This window comes from Mustela lutreola, chromosome 2 (assembly GCF_030435805.1).
Source record: "Mustela lutreola isolate mMusLut2 chromosome 2, mMusLut2.pri, whole genome shotgun sequence".
Taxonomy (NCBI): Eukaryota; Metazoa; Chordata; class Mammalia; order Carnivora; family Mustelidae; genus Mustela; species Mustela lutreola.
In genome coordinates, this window is record NC_081291.1 from 22,011,341 (window position 1) to 22,032,085 (window position 20,745).

At 54.0% G+C, this 20,745-nt stretch overlaps 1 protein-coding gene across 1 annotated transcript; it reads left to right on the plus strand.

Moving 5' to 3' along the window:
- Positions 1-6,368: 6,368 nt before the first annotated feature.
- Positions 6,369-20,106, plus strand: ITIH1 (inter-alpha-trypsin inhibitor heavy chain 1). The gene is made up of 22 exons (XM_059161143.1): positions 6,369-6,510; positions 6,767-6,787; positions 7,102-7,268; positions 7,728-7,832; positions 8,202-8,364; positions 8,906-9,019; positions 10,849-10,974; positions 11,061-11,177; positions 11,809-11,977; positions 12,065-12,190; positions 13,148-13,329; positions 13,625-13,810; positions 14,856-14,995; positions 15,590-15,744; positions 15,844-15,858; positions 16,207-16,227; positions 16,597-16,677; positions 16,784-16,897; positions 17,881-18,082; positions 18,999-19,171; positions 19,571-19,682; positions 19,831-20,106. The coding sequence occupies exons 1-22, from the start codon at positions 6,397-6,399 to the stop codon at positions 19,958-19,960; spliced, it is 2,733 nt and encodes a 910-aa protein (XP_059017126.1). The 5' UTR covers positions 6,369-6,396; the 3' UTR covers positions 19,961-20,106.
- The last annotated feature ends 639 nt before the right edge of the window (positions 20,107-20,745 follow it).

Consider the following 20,745-nt stretch of genomic DNA (forward strand, 5'->3'; position numbering starts at 1 on the left):
GACCGGAAGCACCCACCACAAAGCCGAAGCGCTGGGCGGCCAGAGCGGTTCCGCCATCCAGGAGGACCCGCCATAGAGCTCAGGCTCCGGGGGGCCAGAGCGACTCCGCTGGACTTAGGGCGCGCACCTTCTGCCTCAGTTCCACCGCCGAGAACTTCCGGGTTGCCGGGCACAATAAAATAGTGGAAGCTTCCACGTATTGAGCACGTAGTTGATCCCAGGTGACGAATGTAAGATTCGTCATTTTTACATTTTACAAATAACTTTATTAACCTCCTACTATGTGCCAGACCGACAAATTCCCTCTCCTCCCGAGGCTCCCATTCTAATCGAGGGATGACAAGACTAGAGTCTACAAATAACATGGGTAATATTGGCTTTATCACACAATGGTTAACGTAATGCATCTAGTAATCCGCATACCACTACACTTCACCCCTAAAAGCTTCAGCTTGTGCATTAAGAAATGCAAAGTACTCTCATAACCGTCCAACCTCCTGCACTATAACTTGACCGAATTCTTGATTTTTTTTATTAATTTATTTATTTTCAGAAAAACAGCATTCATTATTTTTTCACCACACCCAGTGCTCCATGCAATCCGTGCCCTCTATAATACCCACCACCTGGTACCCCAACCTCCCACCCATCCCCACCCCCCTCCACCCCCGCCAGTTCAAATCCCTCAGATTGTTTTTCAGAGTCCATAGTCTCTCATGATTCACCTCCCCTTCCAATTTACCCCAACTCCCTTCTCCTCTCTAACACCCCTTGTCCTCCATGATATTTGTTATGATCCACAAATAAGTGAAACCATATGATAATTGACTCTCTCAGCTTGACTTATTTCACTTAGCATAATCTCTTCCAGTCCCGTCTGTGTTGCTGCAAAAGTTGGGTATTCATCCTTTCTGATGGAGGCATAATATTCCATAGTGTATATGGACCACATCTTCCTTATCCATTTGTTTGTTGAAGGGCATCTTGGTTCTTTCCATAGTTTGGCGACCGTGGCCATTGCTGCTATAAACATTGGGGTACAGATGACCCTTCTTTTCACGACATCTTTATCTTTAGGGTAAATACCCAGGAGTGCAATTGCAGGGTCATAGGGAAGTTCTATTTTTAATTTCTTGAGGAATCTCCACACTGTTCTCCAAAGAGGCTGCACCAACTTGCATTCCCACCAACAGAGTAAGAGGGTTCCCCTTTCTCCACATCCCCTCCAACACATGTTGTTTCCTGTTTTGTTAATTTGGGCCATTCTAACTGGTGTAAGGTGGTATCTCAATGTGGTTTTAATTTGAATCTCCCTGAGGGCTAGTGATGATGAACATTTTTTCATGTGTCTGATAGCCATTTGTATGTCTTGATTGGAGAAGTGTCTGTTCTTGATTTTTAACAGCTTAAGGTTATTAAGGCAGTGTCCATGGGAGAACTCTCCTTAAAAGACCCGTGTGTGAAAGCTCAAAGCTCTCAAAAGAGTTCATAGTTTGATCCAACTGACATTTCCCTTCCCTCTCCTAGAGCATTTACCTAAAAGACCTCACAATTGTAAATCCTTCCAATGTCCCTATTAGATAGATAGGTGTATATCTCCCAGGACCCAGGTGCGTCTTTCTCAAGGATCTGAAATCCATCCCTTTGAAATACAAGATTTGTCTACATCCAAGAACCAATTTTTGCCCTGTTGGGGGCAATATCGCCCCTGTTGAGAATGGAAATGTTAAAGAACAGAAATTCAACCAAGTAAATTTGAAGATCTGATCGACTTTATTAAGTGATTCATGAATCAAGCAGCATCCTGGCTAGCAAGTAGAGAGATACTCTAAGGAGTTGTTTACAATGAAAGTTTTTACTGGAAGGAAAGCAAGGCAAGGAAATTATTACTGGAAAAAAAGAGAGAGAGAGAGAGAAAAGAAATAACTTTTAGTTATTACTGAAAGTTTCAGACCAGGGCATCTTCTTTTTTTTTTTGTGGGGAAGAGAATGGCAGCATTTTTAATTGTACAGATTATCTCACTAGTGCTGATCAGGAAATTTCAGATTGACTGTTAGAAGGTCACATTCTTGGGTTGGTTGAAACTGTAATTAAGTCTTGGTTTGCTGTTGGGGGCTGGGTGAGGGGGGATATGTCTCCATCTGGGGCTTGTTGTTTCTTTTTTAATAATACTATTGTTTTTTTCCCATTTAATCCCCATCCCCCTCTTACAGACAAGTACATTAGTTTCTTTAATCCTTACATCAACCCTGTGAAGCTGGTACTATTGTCATCCTCATTTTTACAGTTAAAGAAACTGAGTCTCTGGGAAGTAAAGAAACTCATGCTAACAGAGAGAATAAATTGCAGTCAGCATTGCTAACAGGGCTCTTTAAAATGGAGCCAGGAGGACATTGAGGTTGTTGAGGAAATGGAGCTTATTCATGTTTTCTGTCTCAAATTCTCAGAATTTTTGCTGAACTCAGGTAAAAGCCAAGGCATCAGCTACATGGCAAAAGGGACATAAATGGACTTTCTGCCTAACACTAGCCCTGACAATCGATCACATATAGGTTAGTACAACTAAAACTATACCAGCACTGGTCACATTTTGTTCAAAACAACTGATGTAAATGGCCTCTTTCTTCTTTAAAAACTCTCAATTCCTTTGTCTCTTCAGAGCTTGTCTTTTGTTTTGGTGGAACCTGTGCTTCCTGGATTGCAATCCCTAACACCCCAAATAAACATATATATTTTGTTTTGCAGTTTGCAATTTTGTCTTTCATTGGTCAACATTCAAAACAACATTCTAGAAGGCTTACAGCTCACTGCTCCTAAAATCCCTATAGTTACCTGGCCCGACATGCCATCAAGAGAGCTTCCTGGAAAATGACTCAGATTCCCGAGATGCATTTTTCGTCTCCATCCATCCCTCTTCCCCTCGGTAGCCCTTGCCCCTCTGGTGAGTTCTCTCCTTTCTTGGTTCCTACAACTTAATTCTGGTTCTCCTGCTCCTCCTGTCTACTCCTCTTCTTTTGACTTCTCCTGATTCTCTCAGGTTTGAGTTTCTCCAAGGTTCTGTACTTTGCTCCCTGCTTTTTACCTCCTGCAACTTGCTCCTCTTTAAGCCTATCATTCATTCTATAGGCATTTAATGTGAGCCTGCATAGCACAAGGCTAGTGCCCTCCCCTGGAGGCACAAACTGAACAAAACAAACAAAGTCCTTCCACCGTAGGGCTTACAGTTGAAGAGAGAGGTGATCATTAATCAATGAAGCATGCTAATGTGTTAACCTTGCCAACTGAGGTCAGTTTCACCAGCCCCAGGCCGGGCATCCAGGGTAGGTTGTCCCGAGCTACCATTCCTTGAACTGAAGTTTGCAGGAAAACTTTTTTCAGGTGAAGGGAGCACCATATGGTAAGGCTCAATGGACTTATTTTGTGACTTCATCTCTGCAGTTCAGGGTGAACTCAGCACCGGGCCAGGCTTGTCTACTTCAAGACCCCAACCCCAGCAGCTGACGTGGGCCTAGTGCACAGCAGGTGTGAATGGATGACGAAGGGGGGCTGACAAATGAATGAGTGAAAGAGCACCTGCCTATACAGATCGGAAAAAAAATCTGTGTGGCTGAAGTTGAGACCCAAGGTGGGCAGGCATGGCTGAGTGAGATGGAGGGGTCAGCAGGAGCCAGACCACTCAGGACCTGGAAATGTGTAAGACAGGGAAACATCTCAAGCAGATCAACCTTTTTTTTTTTTTTAAAGACGTTATTTATTTATTTAACAGAAAGAGATCACAAATAGGCAGAGAGGCAGGCAGAGAGAGAGAGAGAGAGAGGAGGAAACAGGCTCTCCACGGAGCAGAGAGCCCAATGTGGGGCTTGATCCCAGGACCCTGGGATCATGACCCGAGCCGAAGGCAGAGGCTTTAACCCACTGAACCACCCAGGCACCCCGCAGATCAACCTTTTTTAATAATGGCTCTGGCTGCCTCCGGAGAGCACGCTGTAGGAGGAGGGTGGAGGTAGGGGGATTAGCCATGTAGGTGAGAGATGAAGATGGCTTAGACTCGGTGGCGACTAGGGATTTGGAGAGAAGTGAATGGATTAGGAAGATATTTAGAAAGGGGTGAGGGGCAGGGAATCTAGGGGCATAAACCACGTAAAATGCCACCCACCTTTTCTGGTGTGGATGCCTGGATGGACGGTGGTGGTCCTCGCTGGGGTGGACAACAAGAGGAGAAGACCAGGCTTGGTGGTGGAGTGCAAGACGGGGAGAGAAAGTCATGAGTTCAGTTTGGCCAAATCGGATGGAGAAGCTCTAAGCAAATCAAGCCGGCATTTCTCTGTATGGGCGGAGCTCCGAGCCAGTCTGAGCTGTCCTCTGTCCTGAGTGCCATCTGTTTGCACCAGCAGCACAGCCCCCCTCTCGGGCCCTCAGGTGTGTGCAATCTTCCAAACCGCACCTGCTTTCTGTCCACCCATCCACCACCTTCCTCACCCACAGGGGGAGCAGCCTCTCCTCATCATCCCTGATGTGGAAGCAGTAATGGTATCCATCTCTTGGGGGTAGTTGGGAGTAGTATCTGAGGTAGGACACAAAAGACGCCGAGAAGCTGGTCAGGCACTTGTCAATATCAGCTCTCCCCATACCCTCTCTCCTCCCCACAAGCCACACAAATGTAGTTCTTGAACCTTCTATGGGCCAAGTTTGGTGCTGCCCATCTCCCAACAGTCCAATCTCGATCTTCCCACACCCCTGCTCAAAAGAACTTCAGTGTTTTCCACCAAAGATTGGCCCCTTTCAGACTTCAGTGCCAGGCTGACCCCAAACCACCACTTCCGAGCCTCCTGCGCCACTCTCTTCATCAGGTCCAGCTTCCAGGATGCAGGCAACCGCACCTTCCCCAAGCATGCTTCACACCTACCCACCCATTTTCCTCTTCCTGTCCAAGGGCTGCTCCATTTCCCAGGCTCCTCCTCTAGGAACCTTCCCCTAAGCCCTGTGGGAGTGAGCTCTGCCTCTTCCAGATTACTACAGCTCCTTCGTGCTGCTCTTAGTTTCTGACACCCCTGACCCTCACTGAGCTTCCTTTGAGTCCTCTGGCTCTTTTTCCCAATGCACCAGCTCACTGAACACAACAAGGTACTCGAGCTCAACACTGTGTCCTGGTGCCTGGCACCATGCCCAGCCCACCAAGGACTCCGTTGATACCCATGCAGCAAATCAACAGAACCTCAAAGGCAATTCCATGTTGATCCATCTCATCCTCCACGAAGGCCAAAAAACAGACCAGAAGGTCATTCCGGCCTGGGAATGATAAACGTTTTCCCAGAAGCTGTTCTGAGAGACAAAGTCCGAGACAAGCAAACAGAGATCAAAGTGGCCTCTGGGGCCCCCTCACCCCATCAGGGTCATGGCAGCCAGCACATCCCAACCAGGGCCACGGAGTGGATTGACCAGGGCCATATCTGCCCTGTGTGCTGTGGCTCATGGCAGACAAGGAGAGCTCGGGCAGAAAACTTAAGAAACTGAAAGTCCAAAAGAGGTCCCTGGGGTTTTCAACTCTGCGTCTCCTTTCTTGCTAATAAGGCAGAGGGCTTTTTTGTCATTACACGATAGGCTTGGGCTTTGGCGTCTAAAAGATCTGGGTTTGAAGACCTATCCTGTCACCTGCTGTGAGACCAATATCCCAGGGACACCACGAGGATAAAATGAGACAGCAAAGAGCTGAGATCAATGCGTAGCACATACTTAGCCCTCCATTACGAAAACACAGTATTCCTCTTTGCCTCCCCAGCCCTGCCCAGGAGGAGGAGCAATGAGGCTCATTTCTGTTCTTTCCAAATCCAGATGCGAAGGTCCAGAGGGATGAAGAAACTGTCCTAAAGCACGGGTCACCCATTACACATCTCAGGGACTGGCCAGACGGCTTCTGACAGAACCAGCCCAAGGGTTGGCATGGCTAGAGCCATGGGCGTGGGCAGACACTTGGTAAACTCTACCATCTTGCCACCCCGGCCAGACCATGACTGTGAAAAGGTTGCTGATGCTTGAAGAATTTTGAAAGTAACACCTAATGGACTTCAGAAGTCCACTTTGAACTGTGGCTTCTTGACGCATGTCACCATGTCCCTGGTGTTGCCTGTGCCAGACCAGGCTTTAGATGGGCCATCCGGGGCTTCGCCATTCCTGCCGGCGGAGACCGGCTCTGTCCAAAGGGGCTCCGTCTGAGGCTGGTCAGGAGTTTACGCAGCTGGGAATCCCCCCCAAGGAGAACGATTTTACTGCTAAATTTTGATCCCCCTGATTGTGATATTTGCCTTCACCTTGTCTAATGTTTAATCCATGTTTATCCAGCACTTTATTGATTAACAGTCTGAGCGAAGGGACGAGGCAGCAGGAGCCTCGAGACCATGGACGGCACCATGGGGCTGCGGGCGCTACTGTGCGTATACCTGGCCTCTCTCCTCGTCCTGCAGGCCATGCCCACTCAGGGTTCACCCACAGGCAGGCCCAAAGTCAACAAGGTATGTAGGTAAACCCCTCAGGCCAGAAACAGGCCAGAATGGGCCCAGGAGGGACACAAGACCCTCACCCCAGGGCCCCGGGGCCACCCACAGTCACCTTGACCACCACTGCCTGGAGAGGTAATGTCCAAGCAGCGAGGGGGAGGTGAGGCCGAGGGGTAGAGGACCCAGACTGTGTCCCATTCCCACTCCTTAGCAGATAAGCTATGGTCCCCTACACGTTCCCACTTACCCTTGTCCCGGTTTTGTTTTACAGAAGCGACAGACTGTGGACACAGTGAGTGAGATTCTCTGCAAAGGGGTCTGTAGAGGGGCCATACTGCAGCCTGTTTTCCCCCCATCCTGCAGGGGGTGCCCTTCTATCAGCGCTCTGGGCAGAGGGACTCCATGTCCCAGACATGGGGGGCTTGCACGCCTCACTGCAGGGTCTCCGGCAGAGGATAGAGTGGGTCTTTCTGGGAGATCCTGTCTGTTCTTTGGGCGCCTGGCCTCTGAGCTGGGTGCTGATTCCCCATACGACACGGGAGTCCCTCCTAGTTCAGAGGCCCCCCCTCGCCGTTCCCAGCCACAGCCCCCTTACTTCCACTCTAGGCCGTCGATGGCGTGACCATCCGGAGTTTAAAAGTCAACTGCAAAGTCACCTCTCGCTTCGCCCACTATGTCATCACCAGCCAAGTGGTCAACAATGCCGACGAAGCCAAGGAAGTGGCCTTCGAAGTGGAAATCCCCAAGACGGCCTTCATCAGTGACTTTGCCATGTGCGTGCCCTGCCTGACTCCCACGCCCAGAGCTGTCCATTCACCAGCCCCAAGCCATGGCTCCGGTGGCTGGACAGTGCCGACCTCCTCCTTCTTGCCGGCAAGACCATAGGCCAGCTCCAGCGCAGAGGGGATGGGCAAGCCACTTGTATCTGTTCTGGGCTCTCATCTTGGAGAGCAAAGTGGGGCCTCTGACAGTAGGTTTTCAGCATAGGGCTCAAACAGCAAAGGCCTGCACCCAAGATCTCCTGTTGGATCCTGTGGCCATGGCTGCAACCTCTCACTGCCATGGAAACCCCGAACCACTCCGTGGGCAGCGAGAGGTGGCAGGGGGTGCCTCCCACGAGCGCTCACCAGGACGGGCCTTCTCCAGGGCTGGGTTGGGAGCCCCTCCGGTATGAAGGACCTGAGTGGTTGGGGCCAGGGGCACTTCCCCTGAGGGCTTCTTCCTCCCTGTAGCACATCAGACGGAAATGCATTCATCGGGGATATAAAGGACAAAGCGTCAGCCTGGAAGCAGTACCGGAAAGCTGCTGTCTCCGGAGAGAATGCCGGCCTTGTCAGGTGAGTTCTGGTGCCACCCTCCCCAGCAAGGACGGACCTGAGAGCAGTAAGGTGGCCTTGGCTGGGGAACAGCCCCAGGCTGATTGGAAGTGAGCAAACTACCTGAACTCAAATGCCAGTACAGGTGCACCAGACAGGGCTGGTGCCGACCTGCCTACCTCCCAGACCAGCCTCTGGGAGAAGGGGACTCTGTCCTTGGATCCTGACCTTGACCATGAACACCCAGCTAAGACAAGGGTGAAGGGCTAGGAAAACCAGGAGTAGCATGAGTGGAAGAGAAATTGATTCTGAGGGCCACGCTTTAGGTGACAAGACCCACGTGTCACTCACCATTTGTCTCTCTGGTGTGGCCGATGGCTGTATGTCCAGGGCCTCGGGGAGAACAATGGAGCAATTCACCATCCACCTCACCATTGGGGCCCGGAGCAAGGCCACGTTTCGGCTGACCTACGAGGAGGTGCTGAAGAGGAAACTCAAGCAGTATGAAATTGTCATCAAAGTCAAACCCAAGCAGCTGGTGCATCATTTCGAGGTAGATTACAGGTGACCGTTTGCAGGGGAGCCGTCTTGGGAGCAGGGCTCCTTCCTCTCTCTCGCCATGGCTCCGAGTCCTGGCTCAGGGCACACCATGTGCCATCCCAGGGCTGAGCACACAGAAGGAGACTGTCTTCCTTGGGTAGGTTCTAGTGGGCTCTTTGTGGGCAGAGAGCTACCAACTTCCTCTTCCTCTCTGAGCCTTGGTTTGCTCATCTGTTAACTGGGGCTTCCTGCAGGTCCCAGAGGTGCCACAAGGATCACGAGACATATTGAACGTCCCGGGAGCTGGTAGACCAGAAAGCCCCAGGCAGCCGAAGAGGCTGTGATTGTTGTTGGCAGCTCAGTAGCGGCCGAGTTCAGGGGCCCAGGCATGCACACCTTCATTTGGCCTCTATTTTTGGAGTGCTGATGACATGCCAGGCCCTGTGCTGAGGGCTAGGTGGGTGCCACACACAGTGGGTAGCCAGGACACAGGTTGGCTCCTGACTGAGTCTTGATGGTGGCCTCAATGGAGCCTGGGGACTTCAATGACGCAGATCGACGTGGACATCTTTGAGCCTCAGGGGATCAGCAAGCTGGATGCCCAGGCCTCCTTCCTCCCCAAGGACCTGGAAAGTCAACTCATCAAGAAATCCTTCTCAGGGAAACAGGTGTGTGGGATGGCTGGGACCTCTCAATCAGGCTTAGACTGGGAACCAGGCAGGGGCCGCAGGCTGCTCTAGTAAGGGACATAGGCGTTTTGTGGTTGGTGTACCCAGGGAACTCGTAGCTCTTGTTCTCAGAGCACTTAACAAAAGCCTGCATGCCGAGGCTGGGGACACGCCCACGCTGGTTTGTATGGTCTGGGGTGAGCCGCTGACTTGCTTGAGCCTCAGTTTCCTCTTTGCTGTGTCACACTCATGTGAAAGCATTCAGGGAAATACAGAGCACACGAAGGAATCTCAGATGCTGTCGCAGTTAGGATTGCAAGCTCCAGGTCTTTAGGAAACAGACCTCAGTTTGGGAAGGCCTTTGGTCTACCTCGCCACTTACCACTTGTCACAAACCTCCCGTTGGCAGAAACTCCTGAAGTCCCCTGCTTGCCCCTTCCCCAGGTCCTGGCGAAGTGTGGCGTATGGGTGGGTGATACCCAGCCGGTGCCCTGCTTCCTAATTTGCCCTCAAATGGAGCCAGGAACGAACCCTCCAGGGAGGTGGGAACCTCCCTTTGGTAGTGACTCCATCATAACTTAAATGAAGGAAATGTTTCTTGCAGTTTGGAGCGGTTCTTTTTTAAGCAAAGTAGGACACCCAGAGTGTTAGCAAACATGCTTGCTTTGAGTAGGGGACCAAGGGGTGGGTCGGTGCCTTCCTAACCATCCTTTTCAAGTTTTGGAGGGGGTTTTTGATGAGTATATCTTAGTCTTATAACAAACAAATACATGAAAAGTAAAAATTAAAAAGCATTTAAAGAAAATGTAGAAAGTTACAAGTCTAGAAAAGTATTGAGTGGCTCAGTCAGTTAAATGTCTGCCTTTGGCTCAGGACATGATCCCAGGGTCCTGGGATGGAGCCCTGCGTTGGCCTCCTTGTTCAGTGGGATCCTGCTTCCCCCCTCCCTCTGCCTGCTGCTCCCTGTGCTTGTGCTCTCTCTCTTTCTCTCTCTATCTGTTAAATAAATAAACAAAATCTTTCTTTAAAAAGAGAGAGAGAGGAAAAAAAAAGTATTGAGTAAGAATAAATGAAACAAGATGGGATTGGGAGGGAGACAAACCATAAGTGACTCTTAATCTCACAAAACAAACTGAGGGTTGCTGGGGGGAGGGGTTTGGTAGAAGGGGGTGGGGTTATGGACATTGGGGAGGGTATGTGCTTTGGTGAGTGCTGTGAAGTGTGTAAATCTGGCGATTCACAGACCTGTACCCCTGGGGATAAAAATATATTATATGTATAAAAAATTAAAAATTAAAAGTTAAACAAACAAACAAACAAACAAAAAAACCCAACCCTAATTCCCTGAGCACCGACACCAAGTCAGACCAGACCTTAGCTTCCAGCTTCCTCCCCAGGTCCTTCCTTCCAGCCTCTGCTCTTTGCCCACCAGAAGGAGGTGGTGGGGGATGGGGGCTTTGTTTTCCAGCACAGTGTCATAGCCTTACTTTTTCACTCCACAGTTTTGGGTTAACTGATGTCTCTTGTTCTCATACTGCTATTATTTTGTGCCCAAAGTGGCGACACTTGTAGAAAAGCCCAATGATTCAGAAGCATATACGCAAAGAAACAGGTCTTCTCTCCTACTACCTTATAGGCGTGTGCTCTCAGCCGGGGGAAGGGCCCGCCAGACTCATTTCTATGCCCACACAACACACACACACACACACACACACACACACACACACACACACACACATGTGCGCATGCACGCTCTTTATGGTGTCTCTGCGAGCGTCCAGATCGCAGCCCCACGAAGCAGTAATGCCGCACGCCCTCCACCATTCCAGGGTCACGTCCTCTTCCGCCCGACTGTGGGTCAGCAGCAGTCCTGCCCCACGTGCTCCACGTCCATGCTGAATGGGGACTTCAAGGTGACCTACGATGTCAATCGAGACCAACTGTGTGACCTCCTGGTGAGCCTGAAGCTTCCGGCCCTGAGACTCAGAGACCAGGCGGGGGCGCTTGTGACAAGAGCTTCACTTGTCCCTTCGTGTTCCAGGTTGCCAACAACCATTTTGCCCACTTCTTTGCTCCCCAAAACCTGACGAACCTGAAGAAGAACGTGGTTTTTGTGATCGACATCAGCACCTCCATGGAAGGCCAGAAACTGAAACAGGTGAATGGTGGCTTGAAGCAGTTCCCCCAGCAGCAGCTTTTCCAGCCCCGGCACTCAGCCTATGCTGGTGCTGTCTGTCGCCAGAGCCTGGGCTGGGGATTTCTGCTCCTGTTCAGAGGCGGGGTGATTTGACAGGAAATCCCAGCAGTCAGGGGCTCGGGCATCAGCCACATCCTCATTGTACCTCCATGACGGGAGGAGCCCCTGCTCCTCAGTAGTACAGTGGGATGCCCACGGGCTCGTGGGTCTAGTGATGGGAGGGTACACTGAACGTGCCAGGGCAATCATGGCTATCCCCAGGGAGGTGTCTGGCAACAGGGACAGCCCACTGCCCATAGTGCTCTGAGAGCCACAGCTCCGCTGGCAGAGTTTTAGAAATTCTTTCTTGATTCTGCCCCCTTCGAGCTTCCGGTCGTTTCTTCTCCCCACACGGGGTCCCCCTGCCTTCTCTGTCTGCTCATCCACGCCCGGAGGACAGACCTCTCCTGGCACCACCTGGCTGTCCTGCCCGTCCCTTCCCGTTTGTCCACTGTGTCCCTCTGCCCTGTGGATCTCTCAAATGCATACCTGGAATTGACAGGGGACACTCTCATGGAGCCATGTCCCTCCACCGACCGTCCTGTCATTACAGACCAAGGAAGCACTCCTTAAAATCCTGGGGGACATGCGGCCAGGGGACTATTTCGACCTGGTCCTCTTTGGGTCTGACGTGCAATCATGGAAGGGCTCACTGGTGCCGGCTTCCCCTGCCAATCTGCAAGCAGCTCAAGAATTTGTGCAGCGCTTCTACCTGGCTGGGGGTAAGTACAGGAGTCTTGAGTCACTCTGGAGTCCCCTCTGTCCCCTTGGAATGAGGGCATACACTGGCCTGCTTCCTTCCTTTGCAGCCACAAACCTGAATGGAGGTTTGCTTCGGGGAATCGAGATCTTGAACCAAGCTCACAGGAGCCTCCCCGAACTCAGTAACCATGCCTCAGTCCTCATCATGCTGACAGATGGCGAGCCCACAGAGGGTAAGCACCTCAAGGCCTGTGTTGGGAGGCGGTGATCTCTTTGTTACGGAAGGCGTTCAAGCTGTGCTTGGAAATCCCGCTACTGGAGATGTTGTAGGGGGTGAAGAACGGCTCCAGGAGAAGTCAAACCCTGATCTAAAGACAGAGTTCCGCCCATAAAGTCTGCAGGACTTACAAGGCATATTTCTCTGCTGAGCTGGGCGATTGGGGGAAGTACCTGTATGATGCAGGGTTAAGCAGATCCCAGGACAACAGGCAGAATTCCCAGGTTGAGTTTAACGAACTAGGTATTCAGCACCGACTGTGTGCCAAGCATGGGACTGGGGACCAAGAAGAGACACTGAGAGCACAGGCTTCTCCTCTGTCCTCAAGAGAGCACAGGATCCACTGGGGTGGCAGACCCAGGAGCAGCTGTTCTGTTGAGGGCCTTGAAAGAACATGGTGTCAGGAGGCTATAGGATTAAGGACATCTGGCCCAGGCAGGGTCCCAGTGAAGCTGCCTGGAGGAGGTGACCTGTGAGCTCAGGCTGGAAGGAGGAGAAGGGAAGCAGGAAGGAAGGTCTGGCAGAGGGAGCAGCTTGAGAAAAACAAAAACAAAAACCAAGTATGTACAATGGCAGGGCCGGACTGAGAACATCAGGCAGGTGCAGACTAGGTAGAACAAGGGTGGGAAGGGTGGCAGGGTCTGGGAGGCCATGACAATGACCTCTGGGGGAGGGTGGTTAGAGCAGATTCTGGTCTGCTTATGATGGATCCATATAGATGGGCATGTTCCTGAGGGCCATCAGGAGCTATCGTAGTCACCCACAGAGCCTGTGGAAGACATTGCCTCAAGATGCTGGTGGGGACAGGAGAGAGGTGGGGGTCTGAGATAGGATGGAGGGTGCTCCAAAGGCCCCTTGTGCCCTACGTGCCTCTGAGTCCGTATCCCGGCCCTGCCTGCGTGTGTGGCTGCAGGGGTGACGGACCATTCCCAAATCCTCAAGAACGTCCGCACCGCCATCCGGGGCAAGTTCCCGCTCTACAACTTGGGCTTTGGCCGCAACTTGGACTTCAACTTCCTGGAGGTCATGTCCATGGAAAACAACGGACGGGCCCAGAGAATTTATGAGGACCATGACGCCACCCAGCAGCTGCAGGTCTCCTCCTTCCCCCTTCGCCGCACAACGTACCACCAATGGTGGGCCACGGCCCACGTTGCCACGGCTGCCCGGCCTTGGCAGCCTTTTGCCCAACCACCCAGAGGAGCAGATAAAGCTCTAGAATGCGGTTTGGCTCAGCTTTAGAACCTGAAACTGGTTCCTTAGCCCCTATGAGCCTGCAATTCTGTCTGCAGAACAGGGATCCCAACACCCCACCTGGTGAGTGGGTTTCCCCATGGGGTGCCCAGGGTGGCCCATCAGCTCTGAGGTCGTGCCCCACCTCCGCCCGCAGGGTTTCTACGACCAGGTAGCCAACCCCCTCCTGGTGGACGTGGAGCTGCTTTACCCCCAGGACACCGTCTCAGCCGTGACCCAGCAGCGCCATAAACAGTACTACGAAGGCTCAGAGATCATGGTGGCGGGACGCATTGCTGACAACAAACTGGGCAGTTTCAAGGCTGACGTGCTGGCCCATGGGGTAAACAGTGGGCTGCGGACTGGGGAGAGGTCAGGCAGCACTCAGAGGTTCCAAATCCACACTTGTTCTCCACCCCATTCCCCTTACCCCAGGCACCACACCACCCCCTTCTCCCCAAGGCCTGAACATTCCCACATGCGAGCAGGAACCAAAATGGCCTTGATTAGGTGTAGTGCCTTGATCTAATCATCACCTGTTACTCCTTATATCATTTCCCCCAGGCATGAGAGAGCAAGAGGCTAGCCTTTTCCTGAATACTTCCTGTGCACCCAGCTTTGTGCCACAGTGCCGTGTGTGCCTGTGTGTGTGTGTGTGCGCGCGCGTGCGCACGCGTGTGTGCGCACACACACCACCAATGGGGGGGCGGAGGTTGTCTTACAGACGCGTGAGGCCCAGACCCTGACCGCAGGGTGTGGATTCACACCTCACTGTGCGGTCGAGGGTTCAGAATCAGGACTCTGAGTCAGAAAAGCTGAGCTGCATCCTGGCTCCCCTCTCACCAGCTGGGTGACCTTGAGCGAACAGGTCCAGCTCTCCGGGCCTCAGTTTCCCTCTCTGTAGTCCAGAGGAATACTGTCCTGGAGAGCTGGGTGGAAAGAATGAAAGAATACCTGCACTGTTTGCGTGGGGCCCAGTGCACAGGATACCCTCAGTGAGGGAATCCTAGCTACCGCGGCTTGGAAGAGAGAAGCATTTGTGTGTGGGGGCGTGGTGGGCCTTAGGAGGAGTGAAATGTGGTGGAAATAGCTAGCTGCTTGCTGGCAGCCCCCAGAGAGAGTGACTTGAGGAGGGCAGGGCCTGCCCCTCCCTTCCCTGGGATCCCCAGAGCCGAGGCCAGCTCGACCGGCTCTGAGAGTGCTCAGCAAACGTTTGTGGGATCAAGGGCCGAGTGAGGGAGAAGAGAGCAGGCTCAGGCCGGGCGGGTGCGGGGGACAGAGCACAGAGACCGGGCACAGTGGGGCCCCTGGAAGGCCGGAGCGGCGTCCCCGGCCAGCGGTTGTGCTCCTCCACGGTGCTCAGCCCCCCACCCCATCGCGACCCTCAGGAGGGCCAAGAGTTCAAGACGACCTGCCTGGTGGATGAGGAGGAGATGAAGAGATTGCTCCAGGAGCGCGGCCACATGCTGGAGAACCACGTCGAACGCCTCTGGGCCTACCTCACCATCCAGGAGCTGCTGGCCAAGCGGTAGGACCCGTGCGGTGCGGGGTGGACACCAGGGCCTCTGGACCAGTGGGGTGAACAGAGAAGGCACACTCCTGGGCCTCTGAGGCTGGGAGCAGGTCAGACAGACCGGGCTTCGGCTTTGCTCACCGGGTTAACATCAACTGGTTAGTCAACAGTGTGGGTGGGACACGGTTTGCCCCCGCCGCATGGCCGGGCTGGGAGGAAGCTGCCCTCTCCGTGGGGCCATGGTGTCCACACACGCTCGGGTCATCCCCACAACCTGCAGGCCAGTTTCCTTGTTATCTCCATTTCACAGATGAGCACGCTGAGGTCCAGAGGAGCTAGACCACTCGCCCAGAATCACACAGCGGATCCATTCCCTGTGTCTTTCTGAGGCACGTCCCCCAGCCCTGCCGCATCTCCAGGTTTTCCTGGTGTGGGGGCTTTAAATCAAGAGGCCCTGGGAGGCAGCCGCGGGACAGGCACCCTGCAGGTGCCCCACACATGTTTGCTGAATGAGTGAATGAGTGAACCAATGAGCAAAAAAGGGCCAGGCAGCGCGAGTCTGCTGTTGTCCAGGCTGCGGGGCTTGGAGCGGGTCTGTGTGTCTCTCAGGATGAAGTTAGAGGGGAAGGAGAAGGCCGATGTGACAGCCAAGGCCCTGCAGATGTCGCTGGCTTACCAGTTCGTGACCCCGCTGACCTCCATGACCATCAGGGGCATGACAGATGAGGACGGCCTGGAGCCCATCATTGACAAGCCCCCCGAGGGTATGTGCTCTGCCACGGGGAGCGCTGTGGGTCCGGGGAGGCTTCTGAGGGTCGAAAACCTCCTGGGCTTTCATTCTCTTCCCTTTCTCTTCCTTCCAGATTCTCTGCCGTTGGGTGAGTTTCAAAAACATGTTGGTTTTCAGAAGGGGTTTCCGGTGGCCAGCCAAGCAGCTCGTGCTCCAGCCCCCAGGCACGGGCTCCCTGCCCCGCATCCCCTCTCCCCTTCACCACAAACTAGCAGCTGCCCCTTTGTGCCTGGGGAGCCCTTGCGCAGCTTCCATCCGGGCCTCTGTGAGCCTGTGTCTGTCGCGGGGGCCCGGATGGGGGGCAGGATGCCCAGGGGAGGAGGGTTCGCTGAGGACTGATTGGCCTCTGGGCCCAGACTGACCTTGGTGAACAAGGTGTGTGCCTCTCAGATGGGGTGGTGAGGGTGATGCCGTCCTCTGTCGTTGTCCTCTACAGAGATGCTGGGACACAGAAAGAGTAAGTGACCGCATCCCGCCGACATACGTCTCTACTTCTCTCCTCCCCACGTGCAGTCCCTCAGGCTGTGTGCCCCTACTTGCCTGAGGAGGAAGTGACAGACAGCCGAAGGCTTCGTCACTGCCTTTCACTGGGTCCCTCAGAATGGCCCCCTGCCTGGGCCTGGTGACCTCTTGTGCCACTGGCCCCACTAGGTCCCCATGGAAGGAGACTGACCGGGGGTCAGCACACCTGGAGGCATCAGGGACTCGGGGGCCACTTCTGCCCTGTGGCTTCAGGCCTGCCGCCTGGGTGGCGGGGCCTGGGAAGAGGAGCCAGCAGCCCCAGGAAAGCAGGGTACCGTCCTCCTAAATGCCATTCACTCTCCAGCGTTCGTGCTGTCGGCTTTGCAGCCTTCCCCGACTCGATCCAGTTCCAACTTTCAGCAGTTGCCAAATCAAGTGACTGGAGGTGAGTCCTGGGGAGGGTCTGAGGGACACCCCTGTCTTGCTCTCCCAGCGGGCCCCAGCCCACCTGCCCAATGCCCAATCTAACGGACTCCCTGCTCTGCCCCCAGTGGACACTGATCCCCACTTCCTCATCCACGTGCCTCAGAAAAAGGATACTCTGTGCTTCAATATCAACGAGGAGCCCGGTGTGGTCCTCAGCCTGGTGCAGGACCCAGACACAGGTATGGGGGACATTACTCCCTCTGTCAGACAGGGTGGCGCCCGGACCCCTCCACCCTCAGTGTGCAGCCGCGGACAAGACAGTGGCTGTGGCCTCCACATCCCACAGACTGTGTCCCGCAGTCCCCTGGCTGGGCTCAATCTGCCTCCTTCTCTTGCATCTGCCTGCCTGAGCCCTAGATGACACCTGCTTCATGGACATGGAACCCACGTGGGCACATAGGACCCTATGCTTAGGAGGGCCCACGCACAGTTTAATACTCTGCTCTAGCTGTTTTGAAATTCTTAATATTTTTTTGAACAATGAGCCCCTCGCATTTTGTACCTAGTTCTGCAAGTTACGTAGTGATCCTGTCCTGCCTCCCGGCTGGAGCCTCAGAGCGCATCCTCTAGCAGAGCTCAGGCGGTGGGAATGACTCCCTGTCCGTCTGTGGGGCCACTCTCTCTCCCTCCCTCTGGTCAGGCCATCTGCAAGGGTTTGCTGAGCACTTCCTATAGCCTACAGGTGCAGGAGGGGCTCAGCCAAAGTCCTTGTTCTTGTGCAGCTTAGTGAAGAGAGACAGGTGAACAAATTCTCAGATGACAGTTTCAGAACATGCTGTGTTGGGGTCGTGAGGACGAGGAGGGAGCTTTGGGAACTGTTCAGGTCATAGGAGGCCTCTGGGACCTGCTCCTGAGTCAGGGATTAGGGCCACAGAGAAAGAACAGACACAAGTTCTGTCCTCAGGGAGGCAGGATCTCCAGCGTGTCCCAGAAGCAAGGACTAAGTACCAGGTAGTTAGTGTGGTGGGAGGAGAGGGGCGGGGAGAGGTGCTGTGTGGCCTCCGCTAACCCCTTGGGAGGTGAGCCCCTCGAAGCCAGTGTGGCACAGGTGGAGTGCGGGTGTCTCCCAGGAAGGAGGCATGGCGTGAGCAAAGGCAGGGTGGCAGGCGTCTAGCGAGAGCTGGGCCCTCCCTGACCCGGATGGCGCCTTACCCCACTGCAGGCTTCTCAGTGAATGGGCAGCTCATTGGCAACAAAGCCAGCAGCCCAGGACATCAAGAGGGCACCTACTTCGGACGTCTGGGGATTGCGAACCCCGCGACTGGCTTTCAGCTGGAAGTGACTCCTCACAACATTACGCTGAACCCTGGCTCTGGTGGACCCGTGTTCTCCTGGAAGGACCAGGCTTCGCTGCGGCAACACGAGTAACCAGGCTGGGGCCAGGGCCTGGGTAGGGGGGCCAGAGTAGGGGTGGGGAGGGACAAGACAGGAAGCCCCAGAGCCAGCTCAGGTGCCTGAGCTTGCCAGGCCCTTGGCCCCTGAGTCAAGTCAGTGAATGATAATCACATGACCTCCGTGTGGGCTGGGCAGACATGTGGGACCCTATGGACGATCCCGTCCATTTCCCTCCCTTTCCGGACCTGTGCTTCAGGCCCAGCTTCCTGCATGCCTAGGCTTACATAGCGCTCTTGTCCTGCAGTCTGTTCCCATCGCCACCGAACCAAGCCAACTCACCTCTTGGGCCCAGTACAAAGACCACCTATTCCCTGAAACATCACCTCGTCTCTTCTCTGCTGAACTCCAGAGTTCACTGGGCTTCTCTTTCAGCACCTGTCTTAATGTGCCTTGTGTCGTGCTTGTTCTTTCTTCCACTCATTCATCCACCAAACTCTGCCAAGGGCCAGAGCCGATGCTCAGCAGCAGAGCTATAGGAGGACGTGGGCAGAGTCCAGTGTGGAGGACACAGACAATCAGTGGCAGGCAAAGAACACAGACTTTGATATTAGACAAGCTGGAGTCCAAGTCCTGGCTTTACTGCTTACCAGCTGTGTGACCCTGGGCAAATTCCTTACCCTCTCTGAGCCTCACAGGATCTGAGTGAGAAATGCATGATGCAGCTTGTGTGGAGGGCTTGGCACAGGGCCTAGCACACTATAAGCCCTGCCCACCCCCCCGCATAGCAGCATGTGAGAAAGAGATTGTAGCAGGTAACACCCCTCCATCGGGGGTAGTGAGGGGGTAGGGGAACTCATGAGAGCTGGATCCAGGAGGATGAGGGCAACTGAATGGAGAGGGGTGCCATCTAGCTGCACCTGCCCTCATGGTCGCCCGGCCCTGCAGGGTGGTAGTGACCATCAACAGGAGGAGGAACCTCGTGGTGTCTGTGGAAGATGGGGGCACTTTTGAGGTCGTCCTGCACCGGGTGTGGAAGGGGAGTGCCGTCCACCAGGACTTCCTGGGCTTCTATGTGCTGGATAGCCACCGGATGTCAGCACGGACACACGGGCTGCTGGGTATGACCGGCCCGGCAGGCTGAGCTGGGGGTGCGCGGCAGCAGCCTGCGGGCTTGCCATGGGTCAGACTTGCAGCTGAGCACCAGAGCAGGTTCTCCTGCACCTTGGCCGTTGAGGCTCAGAGCTCCAAAGAGGGCTTGTCCCGGCGAAGGTCTTGTCCCTCAGAAAGCCTGTGATCAAACACAAGGGGAAACCAAAGCTTCAGTGGGCCTGGGGGTGAACAGGGAGAGGTCCGATTCACAGAACAGGTGAACGAAAGGTGGCTTTTGATGCCAAAACGTATGAGACATAGTCACACCCTCAAGAAAAAAACATTGCAGCAGCTCTCTGACCCTCCAGTGTGCACCTGCTGCATACGAGGGCCCCTGTGGTAACTGCTGCTCCAATGTGCCTTTCCAGGACAATTCTTCCACCCCTTGGATTATAAAGTGTCTGACCCCCACCCAGGCTCCGACCCCACAAAGACAGATGCCACCATGGTGGTAAAGAGCCACCAGCTAACCGTCACCAGGTAAGCAGGCTGCTCTCCCAGTACCTCTGCCCTCAGCATCCCCATCATCGGTTGGGGCTCCAGATGTCACAGGTGGATGGGCTTCTGGGGGTGGGGGTGCAGCCCTGCTGCCTCCAAAAGGTAACCCCAGCTTTTTGTATCTCCTCAGGGGCTTGCAAAAAGACTACAGCAAGGACCCCCGGCACGGGACTGAGGTGACCTGCTGGTTCGTCCACAACAATGGGGCAGGGCTGATCGACGGTGTTTACACGGACTATATCGTCCCTGACATCTTCTGACCCCCCTGCCAGCACACCTGTCCTTTCTTAGGACCGTGGCAGCGGAGGACAGCATCTGACCTGCTTCCCGTGTCACACCTCCCTGGTCAAACTGACCCACTGTGACAAAGTCCCCATGATTTTCATTAAAGAGAGGCTATGTCTAACCCGGACTGGCTGCTTTTTGGGAAGGAGGGTGGCCGGGAGGCCACCGGAGATACTGCCTCTCATAGGGCTGGGGTCATGGCTGACCTGGAGGCCACGAGGGAGCCTCCACCAACTCGGCCCCACCTCACTCTGTCCACGGCAGCTGCCCAACCCCAAGCCAGAGGAGTGCCTGGAGTGCCTCCTGCACCCAGCTCCCCTCCCAGGACACTGGCAGCGTCTATGGGCACTGTTCTGTGTCTTTATGGGATTAACCAAGTGTACGTTCCCACTGATACTTGTTTCAGGCCGATTTACAGCTGAAAAAGCAGAGGTTCAGTGATTTGTCCAAAATCACTCATAAATGCCAGAGCTGGGATTTGAACCCATGCTGTCTGGTGTCAGCGGTGTCAGCATCTGTGTGCTTAACCCCCCATGTGGATCCTCTCGTCAGGCTGGGCAGCGGATCCCAGCCTGCTGGGATTTGGTTCTAGATATTCCAAAGCATCACTTAAAATGAGCATATGAAAGGAGCATATGAGATCGATGGGGATCTGGAGTCCCAGAGAAGCCCTGCTGGGAGCTGGACGCTACAGCCGGTGGGCAGGGGGTCTCCGCAGGCCTTCCCCCGAGCCCCATTTCCAGCTGTGGGTTTGCAATTC

What these genes read in the sequence shown, in the direction of transcription:
- ITIH1 (XM_059161143.1), top strand. Translation starts at nt 6,397, where the DNA reads ATGGACGGCACCATGGGGCTGCGGGCGCTACTGTGCGTATACCTGGCC. An exon ending in ACCAACTGTGTGACCTCCTG is followed by an intron (nt 10,975 to 11,060) that starts GTGAGCCTGAAG and finishes TTCGTGTTCCAG; the next exon opens with GTTGCCAACAACCATTTTGC. An exon ending in AGATGGCGAGCCCACAGAGG is followed by an intron (nt 12,191 to 13,147) that starts GTAAGCACCTCA and finishes GTGTGGCTGCAG; the next exon opens with GGGTGACGGACCATTCCCAA.